This window comes from Sitophilus oryzae, unplaced genomic scaffold (genome assembly GCF_002938485.1).
Source record: "Sitophilus oryzae breed Bouriz unplaced genomic scaffold, Soryzae_2.0 scaffold_1743_pilon_pilon, whole genome shotgun sequence".
In the NCBI taxonomy this organism is placed as follows: Eukaryota; Metazoa; Arthropoda; class Insecta; order Coleoptera; family Curculionidae; genus Sitophilus; species Sitophilus oryzae.
In genome coordinates, this window is record NW_022146439.1 from 871,583 (window position 1) to 887,127 (window position 15,545).

Below are 15,545 nucleotides of genomic sequence, written 5' to 3' on the forward strand. Positions count from 1 at the left end.
TTTTCAAATTGTTTACATATTAGCATTATCAAATACTGCAAAAACACTAAAATTATTTGTTACAGTATGGGTTCTCCCATTTTCGTTTTAATATTATTGTATTTATGACTTCATTGTTCTGAAGCAGACCCATGTTGTATTTAATTTAACCGTAGGTAACGGTGTTTAGGCTTTTCACCTTGACACTCCGTTATATTTCTTTAATTGGACTGTGATTGTTGAGTGCGATTACTCTAAACCTATATACTATATACCATCCTATATACCATATTATAGAGTATTTATTAAATAATAGTACAGGAGGCAGTGAATTTTTTTATACTTATTTTCCCAGTGGGTGATTATACCGGGTGCGTCTCAAAAGTGGCTCACCCCTATAACTTTTTTTAATTTTTTCAGATAAAACAACGAGATTTGGTATGTTAATATATGACATAAATTAGGATTGATTGACATATTCAATTGTTTTCGGTCCCTTCCGGTTTCACAAAAAATGACTACGACTTTTGATTTTTAAATGGCACCCTCGGTATTTTTTTACTTTATTCGATAGAAAATGACACTCTGAATAGAATGACATATCATATGTCAACTTTTGACATTTTCGCATATGGTTTATTTGAAATTGTTATCTGCGGTTCAAACGACAATTTGACTCGAAATACCAAGTGTGTGGTACCAAATTATTCGTAAAAAAATATTTTTCCAAATATGCTAATGAGCCACCCTCGTTCCATTTGAAAAAATTGCGATATGATGAAAAATACGATTTGGGCACATTTTAACCGGCCAGGACAGGACACTAAAAACATTAGACGATCAAATCTATTTTTCCTTGATTAAAAATTAGTGTTTTTAACACAGCAATGGCACCCTAGATTGAAATTGAAAATACAATTTGTTTTTGAGCGAATATGTCAAAAGTTGACATACGATATGTCATTCGATTCAGAGTGTCATTTTCTATCGAATAAAGTAAAAAAAATACTGGTGCCATTTAAAAATCAAAAGTTCAATCAATCCTAATTTATGTCATATACATACTAACATACCAAATGTCGTTTTTTTATCTGAAAAAATAAAAAAGTTATAGGGGTGAGCCACTTTTGAGACGCACCCGGTATAATAGTATGTTCAGATAGTGACATTAAATGACAATTTGTGAGTGTGCAATTTTATATTATAGTATTTTTTTAGTTAATTTAAGTTAAATAATATTAAATTATAGTATTTTTTCAGTTAAAAAAATGAGATTTGGTATGTCAGTATATGACATAAATTAGGATTAATTGACGTAATCAATTGTTTTCGGTCACGTCCTGTTTCACCGGAAATGACTATAACTTTTGATTTTTAAATGGCACCCTCGGTATTTTTTTACTTTATTCGATTGAAAATAACACTCTGAATAGAATGACATATCACATGCCAACTTTTGACATTTTCGCATATGGTTTATTTCAAATTATAACATGCGGTTCGTAACGAAAATTTGACTCGAAATACCAAATGTGTGGTATCAAACTATTCGTAAAAAATGCTTTTTCCAAATATGGTAATTGAAAAAATTGAGATATGATTAAAAATACGATTTGAGCATTTTCTAACTTGCCAGGACAAGATATTAAAACAGGGGATCAAATCTATTTTTCCAAGGCTCCTTGATTAAGAATAAGTGTTTTTAATTAATAAATTTAAAATACGATTTTTTATAAGCGAGAATGTCAAAAGTTGACATATGATATGCCATTCTATTCAGAATGTCATTTTCTATCGAATGAAGTAAAAAAAATACTGAGGGTGACATTTAAAAATCAAAAGTTGTAGTAATTTCCGGTGAAATAGGAAGTGACCAAAAACAATTGAATACGTCAATCAATCCTAATTTATGTCATGTACTAACATACCAAATCTCGGAAAATTTTCGGATGGGTTCAGTAAATAAAAATAAAACAAGTCCAAGTTCACAAGTCCACTTATTTTCCCATTCATAAATATTTGATCTTTATTAAAGTGAATCATTTTATCAATGGACATACCAGTCTGGCACGTCCCAAGTCGAGAAAAGTCAGCCTGGCTGAAAATTTACGAACGCAAAAATTTGACAGGTTTTCGAAATCCGAAACCCTTATTTTCCCATGCTTGAAATTTAACGTATCATTTGATACTATCATAAACTATAGTCAAAAGCAAATCTGGCTGATTTACGAAATTGGAAAATGAGTCTGGCGACACTGGAAAAATAAGTACCGAAAATTTTCACTACCTCCTGGTCTTAATGAGTTAAGTTGATTGTTGATTTTAAAAATGATAGGAGATCTATGACGTACAGCAAAATTCTGACAGAGTAATTCAAACAACTTCTTCCAAAAAATGAACATGAATTTAAACATACATTCTTTAAATTGAAATAATATACAGTTATATTTAAAGTAATTTATGTGATTTTAATAGTAATAAAATGAGACACCTTTTAGTGGAAAGCCCTTTACTTCTATAAATCTTAAAAGCAATTTTCCTTAAACGTTACTTTCGTACAATATCATATTTCAGAGTCAGACTCAAGGTTTTTTCGCATATTACTAGAAAAAATACACTATAATTATGTATATTTACGCTTGATAATGCATGCAAATGATTACGTTAATCAAAATAAATGTTCCCTGATTCATTAGTTCAATTTACTTGTTTAGTGTTTGCAAACTTATTAAAACTTAAAAAATGTCTATACCCATGTGGCGGATTCATCTCTCCAAAAAATCCTATATATTTTTTATTAAAACTTATATTCTTAAATAATAATTAACATTCCTGTAAATTTTTACCTTATCCATAATGGATTAAATTCATAAGCTTTATGAAGAGGTCAATATCAATGGGGTAATTCTCATGCAAATGTCAACCAGGTAGTAATTTTATTAATATTAAAATTTAAAAATTAAAATTTTTATTAAAATGTTTACCTTAAATAGGAATATATTATTACAGTCCCATAGAACGAAATAATTTTGGAGAAATAACTAAAAAACGTATTATTTCTTTTTAATTTGACTTAGTATACCAATTCTGACAAAGAAGTAGAATTATTATTGCCAAAACTTACGGTTACTTACGAAATTCTTTAACGATCACAATTTCTTCACAAATAAAAAATAATTCGAGAAACTGTAAGTATATAAATACGCTAAACTAAGTATATAAAATACAATATGATCGAAAAAAAACCGTTTTTGATTTTGTAGCATCCGATTTCTGTCGAGGCAGAATATAATAGATGAATAAAAAATGATTTGCAGATCATAATAGACTTAAAATTAATCAAAAAGAAATCAGCAGTGGTGTAAATTCGAGATGTCCGATGTCAAAACTTTGATAATGTGCGAGTTGTGACTGCATCTTTTGGCACTTGAAAATTGAACCTGGTTTAAAAAGTGAAGTGGCTTGTAACAATAACTGGAGACTAGAGACATTGCATTTGCATGGATTGTCGATATTTCTCCGATGTCAATATTGGATTGGTTTAATGAAATGCGTTTACAATTCTGAATGACTTTAAGTTAAGTAATGGTTAAATTAGATATCATCAGAGAGAGTCCCACATTAATTTAAACATTTAATCTGAAATATCTTACCTCAGTGACGGACTTCTTGGTGTAGTCGTTCAGCGAGTGTATCCACACCTGCAGCAACTCATTGACAATGACCAGATCGTTGTACAACCACTGGAACACGTCGTTGACCCACAGGACAACCACGTTGTCCGGCCCAGTGGCCTGGGGCGCGGGCACGTAGCGGGCCTTCCTGGCCTCAGGCGCTGGACTCTGGCGCGTCAGGCGCCTGCGAACTGGCGGGGTGGGGGGCACGAAAGCCCCCGCGGCCTTGGGTGCGATGACCGGCTGCTGCTTTTTGGCCGCGTCCAGCACATCACTGGACCCGGCCAAAACAGCACCGGAAGTAGTATTGGTCAATGCTGTGGTGGATGAAGCCTTCTGCTTGGACCTGGCCACGACGAAGCGTTCGTAGAGGAACCGTCCGAGCCAGAGCACGAACAACGCGACCAGGATCCAGCCGAACAGGAACATAGCGAGGGTGTCCATGGTGGTGTCTCCGGAACCGTCCAGCGCACAAATCAGGTCGTCCACGGCCTCGGCTAGATCCATGGTCCAGCCATTGCGTTCTCAGATGACGGCGCTCTGCGGAAAGAGAAAACGAACGGTCATGGCTGGCGCGGCGATACTGGCGGTTTTGCGTACAATGTGGATTCGAAAATTTTATGTACGGAAAATTGAGTCGGGAAACGTGCCGAGTTTAGCGTGAATGTACTGGAATGTAAATTAGACAATTCGGTTTTAAATTTTCCCGAAATATTTTTACAAGTATTTCAAAACATTACAAAATGCATTTCACGCTTAACTCAAAGTTAGGTTTACCTAATTTTAAGTAAAAACTATTAACGTATAATTACTTGGAATAATTTTATACAGTTTTATGGCCTGAATACCCTATTTATAATTTATATGATTATATAAGTACAGGGTGTGCCAAATTAGACACTTTTAAACGGAAACACCCTTTTCTATAGAAGACTGACGAAAACTAATATCGATGTCTGGAGCTCAATTTTTATTAGTTAGAAATATGATAGTAAAAACCGCACATCGATATCTGTTACCGTTTCGGAGTTACGGGGTGTTTTTCAAAAATGTGCATTTTTAACAAATCGCTAATTTTTTTTGCTTCAGAAAATTTTGTATTTTTATGAAAACATTTCCAAAATACCTTTTTACGTAGAATTTAATGGTTTAAGTATACTTTTTTTTTAAATTAACAATTTGAGAGTTATCAACAGAAAAATTGATATTTTAATTGGGACACCCTGTATATTTTTAATTAACTGAAAAGACCGTAAAAATACAAAATTTTTCATAGCAAAATATAGAAAAAGGTGTTTCCCTTTAAAAGTGTCCAATTTGGCCCACCCTGTACATACTTGATGATGCCATCTAAAACACACATTGCCCTAATGCCTGCAAGTGTTCAATACAATTTATTTTTATAAGTGTACTTAACTTCTTAAATGTATAAGTTTTAAACCGTATTTGTAAGTATAAACTTAACGTCCACACTTTAGTGTACCACGCGACGTTAAGTATACCATTGATAAAGACTATCAATTGTTGTATGTAATACATATAATACACTGTTGTACTTAACTTATTTTTTTGTTTTATAAGGTATTATTTTCCTTTACATTTTCAAACGGTTCCTAACTGGAAACATGCTATTATAATTTTAAGATATCAGTTTTGAAGGTTAACAGTTAAAAATGCTTGTATAAAATGCACGTTATGTTGCAGTGTGGGTATAAACTCTAAAGGCCTAAGAGACGGGCACTTCAAGTCCATTCTATACCAATAGTACGCAGGGGCGGATGGGCCATATGGGAAAACGGGAAAATTCCCGGTGGGCCGGTGGAAAGATGGGCCGGTGAGCCGGTCCCGATCAGAGCTCAAAAAAGATTGTATTAGCAATTGCTGATAAATATAAACACCAATTTGTAAAATAACTATTGTAAAATGTCTTTCTCTGGGACACTTATAATTTTAATAATCATCTGTTGTTTGTTAGGTTTGAAAATTTTTATTAAACAAGGTGAGTCTATAAGTGCAAATATTTTCAGGGCTGGTAGATCTTTATAAAATAAACATAATATATTCTCTTTATCGAGTTTCAAATAAGTCTAATCGAGTTATTAAAGTTTGGAAATTGAAAAAAAATTATTTATTTTTAAAAAAAATTGAGCCACCTCAGTTTTTCGGTATTTGCATCTCTTTTAGTGCCGTAATATCAGAGATTAAGAAACTACACCGTGGGAAAATTTGCGGTGAACAGGAAGTTCTAAAAAGTTTTCTAAAATATACAGGAAAATTTAAAAAAAATGCTCGATTTTTAACATCTTTTTTTGTAAAAAAAAAACTCATAGACGAGTTCCTGGGGTCGAAATATATACCACCCCTGAAAATATTTGCACTTACATATATGACTCACCCTGTATAGTTTTGCCAACTATTCTTTTATTAATATCTAGACTGGCAGCAAAAAAAAGAATGAATAGCATTAGGTAAATTTAAATAGTCTCGATCTAAATGTATACTAAGAATACGGTAGCGTAGATTGACAACTGGGGGCCTCGGTGCAATATTTTTCGAGCTCCCCTTTGTAAAAAAGTAGACGAATTTGACGCGAACTCTGCGGTTGACGGAGAAAACATATCTACCTATACTTGGTTTGAATTGGGGACGGACTGGAAAGCCAAGTCTGAGAACTAAAAGCCAAGTCTAAATTGTTGTTTAAAATGTTGTTAAAATGAATTTGTAAAACATTACTGAGACAGCAGAGAAGAGTTAAATAGGGTTTAAACTAGATTAGATAATAAAATATTAATATGTCTCGAAAATCCAAATATTCTTATTATGGACTGTAACATGGCATTACATGAGAACACATTTATATCCACTGGCTAGGTATTCCCTAGGTTTTTTTCGTTTGAGTCATGGCATTATCATACAAGATGCCAAATGTAGAAAAGTATAGAGGAAAAGTTTCGTGATAAGAACTATATAATAACCTAAAAAATGCTGCAGTTTTAATGCCGACCGCGGTTCATTCGGTTACGGTTCACACGTGTACACGAGGAGGCTGCGGTTGTAGCAGAAAAGAGAGAATTTCTTTCTACAATGTGTAAGAAGTATATACCCAAAAAGCTAAATGTATTTCACAGAGGATTGGGTCAGCTGAACCGAATGAATCAGGAAGTCTTACAGTGTTTCAAAATCGTGACTCAAAATCGTAGCTTATTCAAGAACCGTTATCGATAATGAAAATAAAGTAGTAGAATCCTGTAAAACTGAGCCATTTTGTAGTAAAAATTCAGATGTCCGACCCAATATTGGTCTTTACGAAAATTTTGATCAAGACAATTTTTTTTTAAAGAGCAAGGACGGAGACAAAAGAGCTTTTTCGCACGAGCGAAAAACGCCCTTACTTATATATTAATAAATAAAATATGTTTCTTCGTTATGGTCATTTTGTTTTTGTGGATTTGGGCCGGTTGCCTGTTTTTCCCGGGCCGGTTTCCACCTCCCAACCACCCCTGATAGTACGACATTCTCACCAACAGGCAATTCTCGGTGGTGGAAGCAACTGATAGTAGTCCATTTGCCAGTCAAATGTTTATCTGGTAGTCTAAGCTAAGCTAAATATTTAAAGTGGGATTGGACCTTCGTTCTTTCCTTTCAATTTTTTGACAAGAAAGAACGCATAAGGAAAGAATTACAGGAAAGAACGCTGGTGTATGAGTACCTTTTGAGTCTTGAAGTGATTGAGAAACAAATACAAGTGTCTATCAATTCCATTCCAGATTATGATATTTGTCTACTGTCTATACAGGGTGGCGCACCTCAATCGCCTCGGTTGATTATACGAAAACGGAAAGATATCTATCTGGCTGAGATTTTGAATAAAAAGCGATTTTTCAATAAAATTGTAATCAAGATGGCTAGTGTTGTCATGGCAAGTTTCTAGTGACAGTTAGTAGCTATTTTCAAAATCGAAATTAGTTTATGGACTTATTTAAATTTATACCAGTTTACTTTTATTTAATTTACGTACAATAGTTTAATAAATAATATTTATTAAATATGTGTATATTATTCTATCAAGAAAAACAAAGAAGTAATTCTTTGAATTATTTTACGATGACCATCAGCTCTGCGAAACAGGACAAGAAGTTTTTCAAAGAAACGCTTAACAGGAAGATTCCTATTTGGATGTCTTTGAGCATAAGCCCTTGAGGCCAAGAAGCAATTTTCCTCACAAAGTAATATCACTAGTAACATAATCTATTCGTTCCGCCAGCTACTGATGCTTTATTTTTCTTGATAAATAATGAATACTTACTTATTAAACTATTGTAAGTAAATTTAAATAAACTGTTATAAATTATAAATAATAATGTCCATAAACTAATGTCGACTTTGAAAATAGTTACTAACTGTCACTAGAAAATTGCCATGGCGACACCAGCCATCTTGATTGCAATTTTATTTAAAAATCGCTTTTTATTCAAAATCTGAGCTAGATAGGTATAAGAAACCCTATTATAGTTTGAAAGAGCATTTGAATCTGCTTCGATTTATTTAAAAAAATACAGGGTGTTGCATTTGAAATAACGAAGTTTTATATAAAATATATCCTTAAAATAGATCAGCAACTTTTGATAGCCCTGTATAAATTTAAAGAACCAATACCATTTTTCAGTAAAGTTTATTTCTCTACCTTTAAATTCAGCATGAGAATTAATTCTGAAAAATAATGTACAGGGTGTTATAATAGTCTATTCTATTGTAGCATGCAAATTTAAATATATTTAAATATCTCAACAACTAAAGATTTTAAACATCTTTAACCCTAAGAAGAAATACTTTTTTTTGGGCCCAAGAATCCAAAAATGAAATAAAATACCGGGTGTTCCATAAGAAAAAATATAACTTTGGTATGGATCTTAGTTCTGAAACACCCTGTATATTTCAAAATAATTTTAAATTGTGCACATTGTCTCCCCACATATACCCATAAAATATTTTGTTTCTACATCTTTCCGTTTTCGTATAATCAATCGAGGCGAATGAGGTGCGCCACCCTGTATAGTCTACTGTCTACATACTGCTTTTAAACAAACGTAAGCTATATTCTATACAGTGCATATAAAATGACTGATAAAATAGAAATCCTCCTTTTACAGTACCATGATCTATAACAGATATGCCCAAAGTGATCCAAGTGGACTCCCAGAGATCCACGACGCAAAGGAAATTTCCATCGTTATAACTAATTTTCAATTTTTTTACGAGTTTTGGGAAAATTGTAGAAATGTAGCAGCAGAGGGTCCACCAAAACCAGTAAAATTTCTCTATGAAAAAAATTATGAACCTCCGCTGTATACTGAGCGTAAGCTACCTCTCGCATATTCTTGTAATGTGTGTTATCACTGTTATCAGTGTTTCTGAAGTACACGGGATCTTCACGGGAAAATAGACACCTCGAAGAATCGAATCTACAGTTCATAGTAAAATCCGAACGGCACTATTTGAAAGGCTGTACTAGGCAAATATACTCAAGGTGGTTTGGCATTGCCTTCCTTGAGCTGGTGGCTCGCTGACCGCTCTATATATATTTGTATTTAAATAAATAAATCGAGTATGGCCGGGATCAAACCCAGTACCTCTCGTACAGCAGATCAACACAGTACTGCTAAAGCCACGGCCGATCACAGAACAAAAATAAGTAACGTTAAAGAACAATTTGCCATTGTTTTCAAAAGCCTTACAGAAAATTGATGTAAATCGTACTAAGTCTCGTACAGTGATTCCAATTTCGCCAACCTGTTCAAAAATAGCTGGCCACTCTCCCGTTTCCCACAGCTTGAGGGAAGAGCTATAAATAGTTCTACACTGGCCGTCGTCACAACCAAAGAGCGACCGTTAGAGGACGGGGGCGCGAAGGAGTGCCAGCAGCGGAAAAACATCTACGATGACGACCTACTTACATATGCGCGATTCCCGGCTATATATAATTCCATTGTCTGAGAGAGAGTTATGCCGATTTTCTACCTGTTTTGCCGGGACTACGTACACAGAAATATGTTATGTCGGCGCCAATAAATTTCTTTATGATACAATAACAAAAGGAATTTTATGGAAACTCTATGCAACAAGTTAGGGAAAATTTTCACAGATGACATCCGAATACTGACAGAAAATACAATTTACCTGTGTATTAAAATGACAGAAAAATGTCGCTATCCTCTAATAGGGGAGGCTTTACTTGGTAAAGGTAATAGAAACCCTTGTTACCAAAAGCTAGAAAAGGTGTTTACTCTTGAATCAAATAAATGACTGTTTGAAATGATTCAATGAAAGACCTAGACCAAATTGTCACCATTTCGTTCATAACGAGCTACCAGTAGCTTAAGACTAGCAGAGGTAATATGGTAAGATGTATTTTCTAAATTTTGAAAATTTTGTCAAAAACATCATAAAAGCAACAAAATATGTATTACACAAAAATCACTTCAGCACAAATGATCACATACACTAAGAGAAACTATGAGACGAACAGAAGAATACGAATTTCCACTAGCCATAGCCTTTATACACTTCAGGACAGCTTTCGAGTCGATATATCTTAAGGCAATAATAGAAGCACCAATGAAACAAGGAATAGATATGCCGTATAAGAAACACTTGCCAATATATACAAAGAAGCCAAAGCAAGAGTAATGATATATACAACAAGCTCTGAAATACTAACTGGCAAAGGAATACGACAGGGAGACGTGATAATGCTATTTACAGCAACACTACAGAGAAATCTTCACTTCGTTCAACTAGACTGGATCAACAAAGAATTGAAAATAGATGGAGAATATCTTAACCATTTAAGATTCGCTGATGACATAGTCCTAATTGCCAATAGTCCCGAGGAACTACAAGCATAAATTAACAAAATAAACACAGCCAGTAATAAAGTAGAGCTCAAAATGAATTTAGCAAAAACCAAAGTAAAATAAAGAGTAAAATACAACGAACTGGTAGGCAAGAAAGACATTCTAGTAAATAACACAACACAACACTGAACAACAATGGGTGCAATTACAGAAAGATTATATAAATATATATGTAAGAGAGGTTACACCATAGTTGGAAATGGTTGAATAGGCTGAAAATGATGATGATGATTACACAGGTCTACAATGATTTTGGTGCCGCCAAAACTAAAACTGATTTTAAGTATATTAGATACCCTGATTCTACCAGTATACTTGCTTTTTTAATGCTAGGAAGCCATCAAAGTCAACTTTGATAAAACATTTGATACCATCTAAACAGCGTAGAATTTAGTATATTTATATGGCAGCATCTGGTTCACTTGATCCAAGGCTTTTGCATATCCCTGTGTCTAAGTGGCTATGCAGATAATGTACCTTTATACTCATATTACATCGAAGATTTTTAGCGCTCATTAACAGTCAAGAACTAATTCCTCGTAACTTTCAGCCCTCTTATTTTCTAAGAAATTTTTCACAAATGCAAAAAAATAAAATAATGTGATAATTTTTTTTTGTAATTTTCACAATAATTAATGTGACATTTTATTTTTCATGCTCCTATAACGTTTTGAAATATATGTTTCGTTTCGTAACTAGTTTATATTTTTTTTATAACCAGCTAATATTTTTCTTTTCACAACTATTAATTAAATAAATGATTCGTCACTTTGTCGCTTAAAAAACAAAAAAGAAGCAATTTTAAGTAATTTTTTACATATTAACATATACTTAACATATATATGATATATTTAACATATACAATTAAAAAAATATAGCTTAAAGTTAATATATCTTTATACATATAAGGCATAGCTTCAGAAATAAGTTTACTACACAGTAACCATTCCTCCCTCCTAGGTGCCGTCTCCGTTGAGGTTTGAGGCGACCACTATGGCAAAATCTTCCCTATGTTAGGCTCGATGTATTAAAGTATTCCCGTTTGAAGTATTTGTCCAATCTCGTATATTTCGAAGCCACGATTTCTTCTTCCTTCCTATGCCGCGCTTTCCCTCGATTTTACCTTGAAGTATTAGCTGAAGCTGATGAATTCTTCGTGTCTCATTATATGCTCGAGGTAAGCGGTTTTCCTTATTTTTGTTGTGTTGACTAAGTGGGTACGGGTGTTCATTCTGGTCAGTACTTCCACATTTGTTGTTCTAGTGGTCCAGCTTATACGTAGCATTCGCCTATAAAGCCACATTTCGAATGCCTCCACCTTCCTGAGGTCCTTCTGTTTTAGGGTTCAAGTTTCGCACCCGTATAGCAACAAAGGCCAAACGTAGCACTTGAGTATTCTCAACCTTACCCCTATGGACAAACGCGGTTTGCAGAGTACCTTCGCATCTTAACGAATCCTGCACGAGCGATTTCTATTCTCCTTTTAATCTCTATAGAGTGGTCGAGCTGACTGTTTATTTCCCTACCCAGGTAACAGTACTTTTGTACATTATGTAAAGTGGTGTTATTAACAACAATGTCCAATTGAGGGTGATCTTGAGAGGTCCGAGAAAACACCATAGTTTTGGTCTTAGATGCGTTTACCTCCAAACTCATTCTGATACTGTGCTCTGCTAGGATGTTCATCAGAGTCTGTAGCTGTTCTTTAGACTGTCCGATCACTACGGTGTCATCTACGTAACCATTAAAAATATCCAAATATATGTACCTATTTTTAGTAAATACCTATAGTTATGAACCTGTAGGTAGTTTCACGGTTTTCACCCCTCTACATGACTGCTTGGACATTAGTTAACCAAATTATAACATGGAATTATCAGCACCAAAAAAAATTTTTTTGCAGACCTGTGTTATCATGATACAAAAGTAAACTTACAGCGCTTTCAGATGGAGCGGACCGTCCGCGACGGACCGTCCGTCGTGTTTTTCCAAGATAGCCGTCGGACGAACTCCACGAAAGCGCTGTTAATTGCTGTCCTCCATTCAGGCAGTTGTGCAGCTCTGAACTGTTCAAGAACGCGATACTCTCACTCCATTCAATCGGGTCATAAAGTTCAGAACTGTTCATGAACTGTTCCGCGCCATATGGAAGCACCAGGTTATCGCGCACAGCTCCTTTCAGAACCGTTCTCGAGTAAGCCCCAGGGCGTAAAGCCCGGAACTCGAAGTTCGCGAATGGAAGACAGCAAATGTGCAGCTAGTAATGTGTTAAACTTAATGCGCAAGTTTGCGCAAACTGTACTGTGGACGCAAGTCGCTTTCGTGTGAACGGCCCTTTAAAGTTAGAGAAGCTTCCACAATACTCTCAATTTTAGTACCATCTCATCTTAAAATCAAACACTAACAAATTAAAATCACTGGTATTTATATTAATCACCGCTGGGGATTCAGGTGGTAGCTCTGATGTAAAAATGTCAAATGGCCACATTTATTTATTTAATTTATTTCCTGACCGTCATTCGTTTTGACACTTTCGTTTTGCGATTAAGAGTTTTTGATTTAACTGAATTGTGTTGTAATACTGTAAGATTAAAAATTTTTACTAGCAGTCGAATACTGTTCTGTTTAGAAACTCTTTTAGTGCGAAGTAATACAAGATAACTTAATAGCCGGCAAAAACTCATCGCAACTTTATTAGAATATTTTAAACGGGAAAGCGGTAGTAATGGCCCTTCATGTCCCTTAAGTGCTGTTAAGGAGGTGCGAGTTTTGGTGAGGTAAATAATAACTGTTTACATATTTATAATCAATTACAACGCTGTGCCGGTCAAGCTTAATCACGTGATTAAAGCTTTATTTGATATGAACTATATGTCTGTATATTATTCTTAGAGAATTCAGTAAGATCTGTGGTAAGATTTATTATTAAAGTTCTTGGACAAAGTTATGCAAATTTCCCATTGATTTTAAAATCGTTATGTTGTGTCTGAGCCGAGGCGTAAGAACAATATTCCGCAGTATTTCCTGCATTTAATTAAAAAATCTACATTCTAGAGAGTACTTCTTGCCAGTTTTCTAGCAGTTTGACTGTTTATAAAAATAAAATTTGGCCATCTGGACATTAGAACGCCAGATGTCCGGCTTTCGCTGGACATTTTTAGCGTTTTACTGTCATTTCTGGGCAATTTTTTTCTCCAGCTGTTTGGCTTTTATCACTCGTAAATACAGTAGAACTAACAAAGTAGATTCAAGTAATAATATTAATAAATTTTTTAGATGGATAATGGGAGTAGTATGAGATATATTCTTGTCAATCTATACTAATATATGTTAAGGTTAAGGTCCGATATTCGGTTAATATCGACATTACCCAGTTAATCTCGAGAATAACGCACAACAAAACAACCAAAAACAAAACCAAACTCAAACATTAACCTGTTAATGTCGACATTAACCGGACATCGGACTTTAACCGTAATATATAAAATCCTTAAGTGACTGACTCACTGATTAATCACGATCCTGCTCAAACCACTCAACGTAAGAAGCTCAATTTTGCCATACAAGTTGATTCTAGGGTGTTGAGGTTCGATAAGAAGGGATTTTTCGAAATTCCAGTTCCAAGGGGGTGAAATCACCCCTCAAATATTACAATATTTTTTATTTAAAAAACGGTCAAGTTTTCGAAAAAACGCTTAAACACGTACAATAGGTATATTTTATTTTGTTTTTTACATATATTTTAAGATTTTTTAGTATAGAGGGTGTTAGGTTAGGTTAGGTTAGGTTAGGTTAGGTATAGGGAGTTTAGTATAGAGGGTATTTCGAAAAATCTGGTCATTGATTAATCACGATCCTGCTTAAAGCGCTTGACGTAAAAAGCTGATTTTTGGAAAACGGATTGACTTTAGGGTGTAGAGGTTCGATAAGAAGGGATTTTTCGAAACTCAAATTCTAAGGAGGTGAAACCACCCCTCAAATACTTATTAGAATATTTTTTATTTAAAAACCTGTGAGTTTTTCGAAAAAACTATTAAACACGTATATTTTATTTTGTTGTTTTACAAATTTAAGATTTTTAAAAAATGTATGTATATAGGGTGTCTGATAAAATATGACCATTGAGGTAATAACGATTCTGCTTAAACTGCTTGACTTTTAAAGCTAATTTTTGGCAATCGGATTGACTGTAGGGTGTAGAGGTTCGATAAGGAGGGGTTTCTCGAATCTCAAATTCCAAGAGGGTGAAAACGCCCCTCAAATATTACAATATTTGTTATTTAAAAAACGGTGAGTCTTTCGGGAAAACGCTTGGACAAGCATAATTTATATTGTTTTTTTACATATTTTGAATTTTTTTAAAAAATCATACAGGGTGTTCCAAAAAGTTGGGTAATTGCTAATTGGGTAAAAAGCTTATTTTTGACAAACGGGTTTTTCGAAAGTCAAATTCCAACGAGATGAAACTACCCCTCAACTATTACCAAATTATATAATAATATCGCCAATTGTTTTTTCTCATGCTGACATAAATGTGAGAAAATTTTATCCAGTTTGTATGTTAATGGAAATTCTTGCTTTGCTTTATCATCATCATTACAAATGATTAATTCGACGCGATCGAAGTCGCGGGTACACGCTAGTTGTTTACTGTCCTCCATTCAAGCAGTTGTGCAGCTCTGAACTGTTCAAGAACGCGATACTCTCACTCCATTCAATTGAGCCATAAAGTTCAGAACTGTTCCGCGCCATATGAAGGCACCAGGCTATTGCGCACAGCTCCTTTCAGAACCGTTCTGAGTAGCCCAGGGCGTAAAGCTCTGGAACTTGAAATTCGCGAATGGAGGACAGCAATTGTATAAAGCCAGTTTTGCAACAATTAATAACTAAATTAGTGTAAAAAGTACAGAAAATATATATTGATACATCTGTAATGCAACACGTACGTAGACAGGTCTCAAGTCTCAACGTTCCACGT

At 34.3% G+C, this 15,545-nt stretch overlaps 1 protein-coding gene across 11 annotated transcripts in view; it reads right to left on the reverse strand.

The window, feature by feature from the left end:
* LOC115881827 overlaps positions 1 to 15,545 on the reverse strand; it is an 89,023-nt gene that overhangs the window by 69,826 nt on the left and 3,652 nt on the right. For all 11 annotated transcript variants that reach the window (XM_030899507.1, XM_030899500.1, XM_030899499.1 and 8 more), the window contains exon 2: positions 3,633 to 4,193. In XM_030899507.1, the coding sequence (XP_030755367.1) occupies positions 3,633 to 4,160 (528 nt within the window). In that variant the 5' untranslated portion in view covers positions 4,161 to 4,193. The remainder of the gene's footprint in view (positions 1 to 3,632; positions 4,194 to 15,545) is intronic.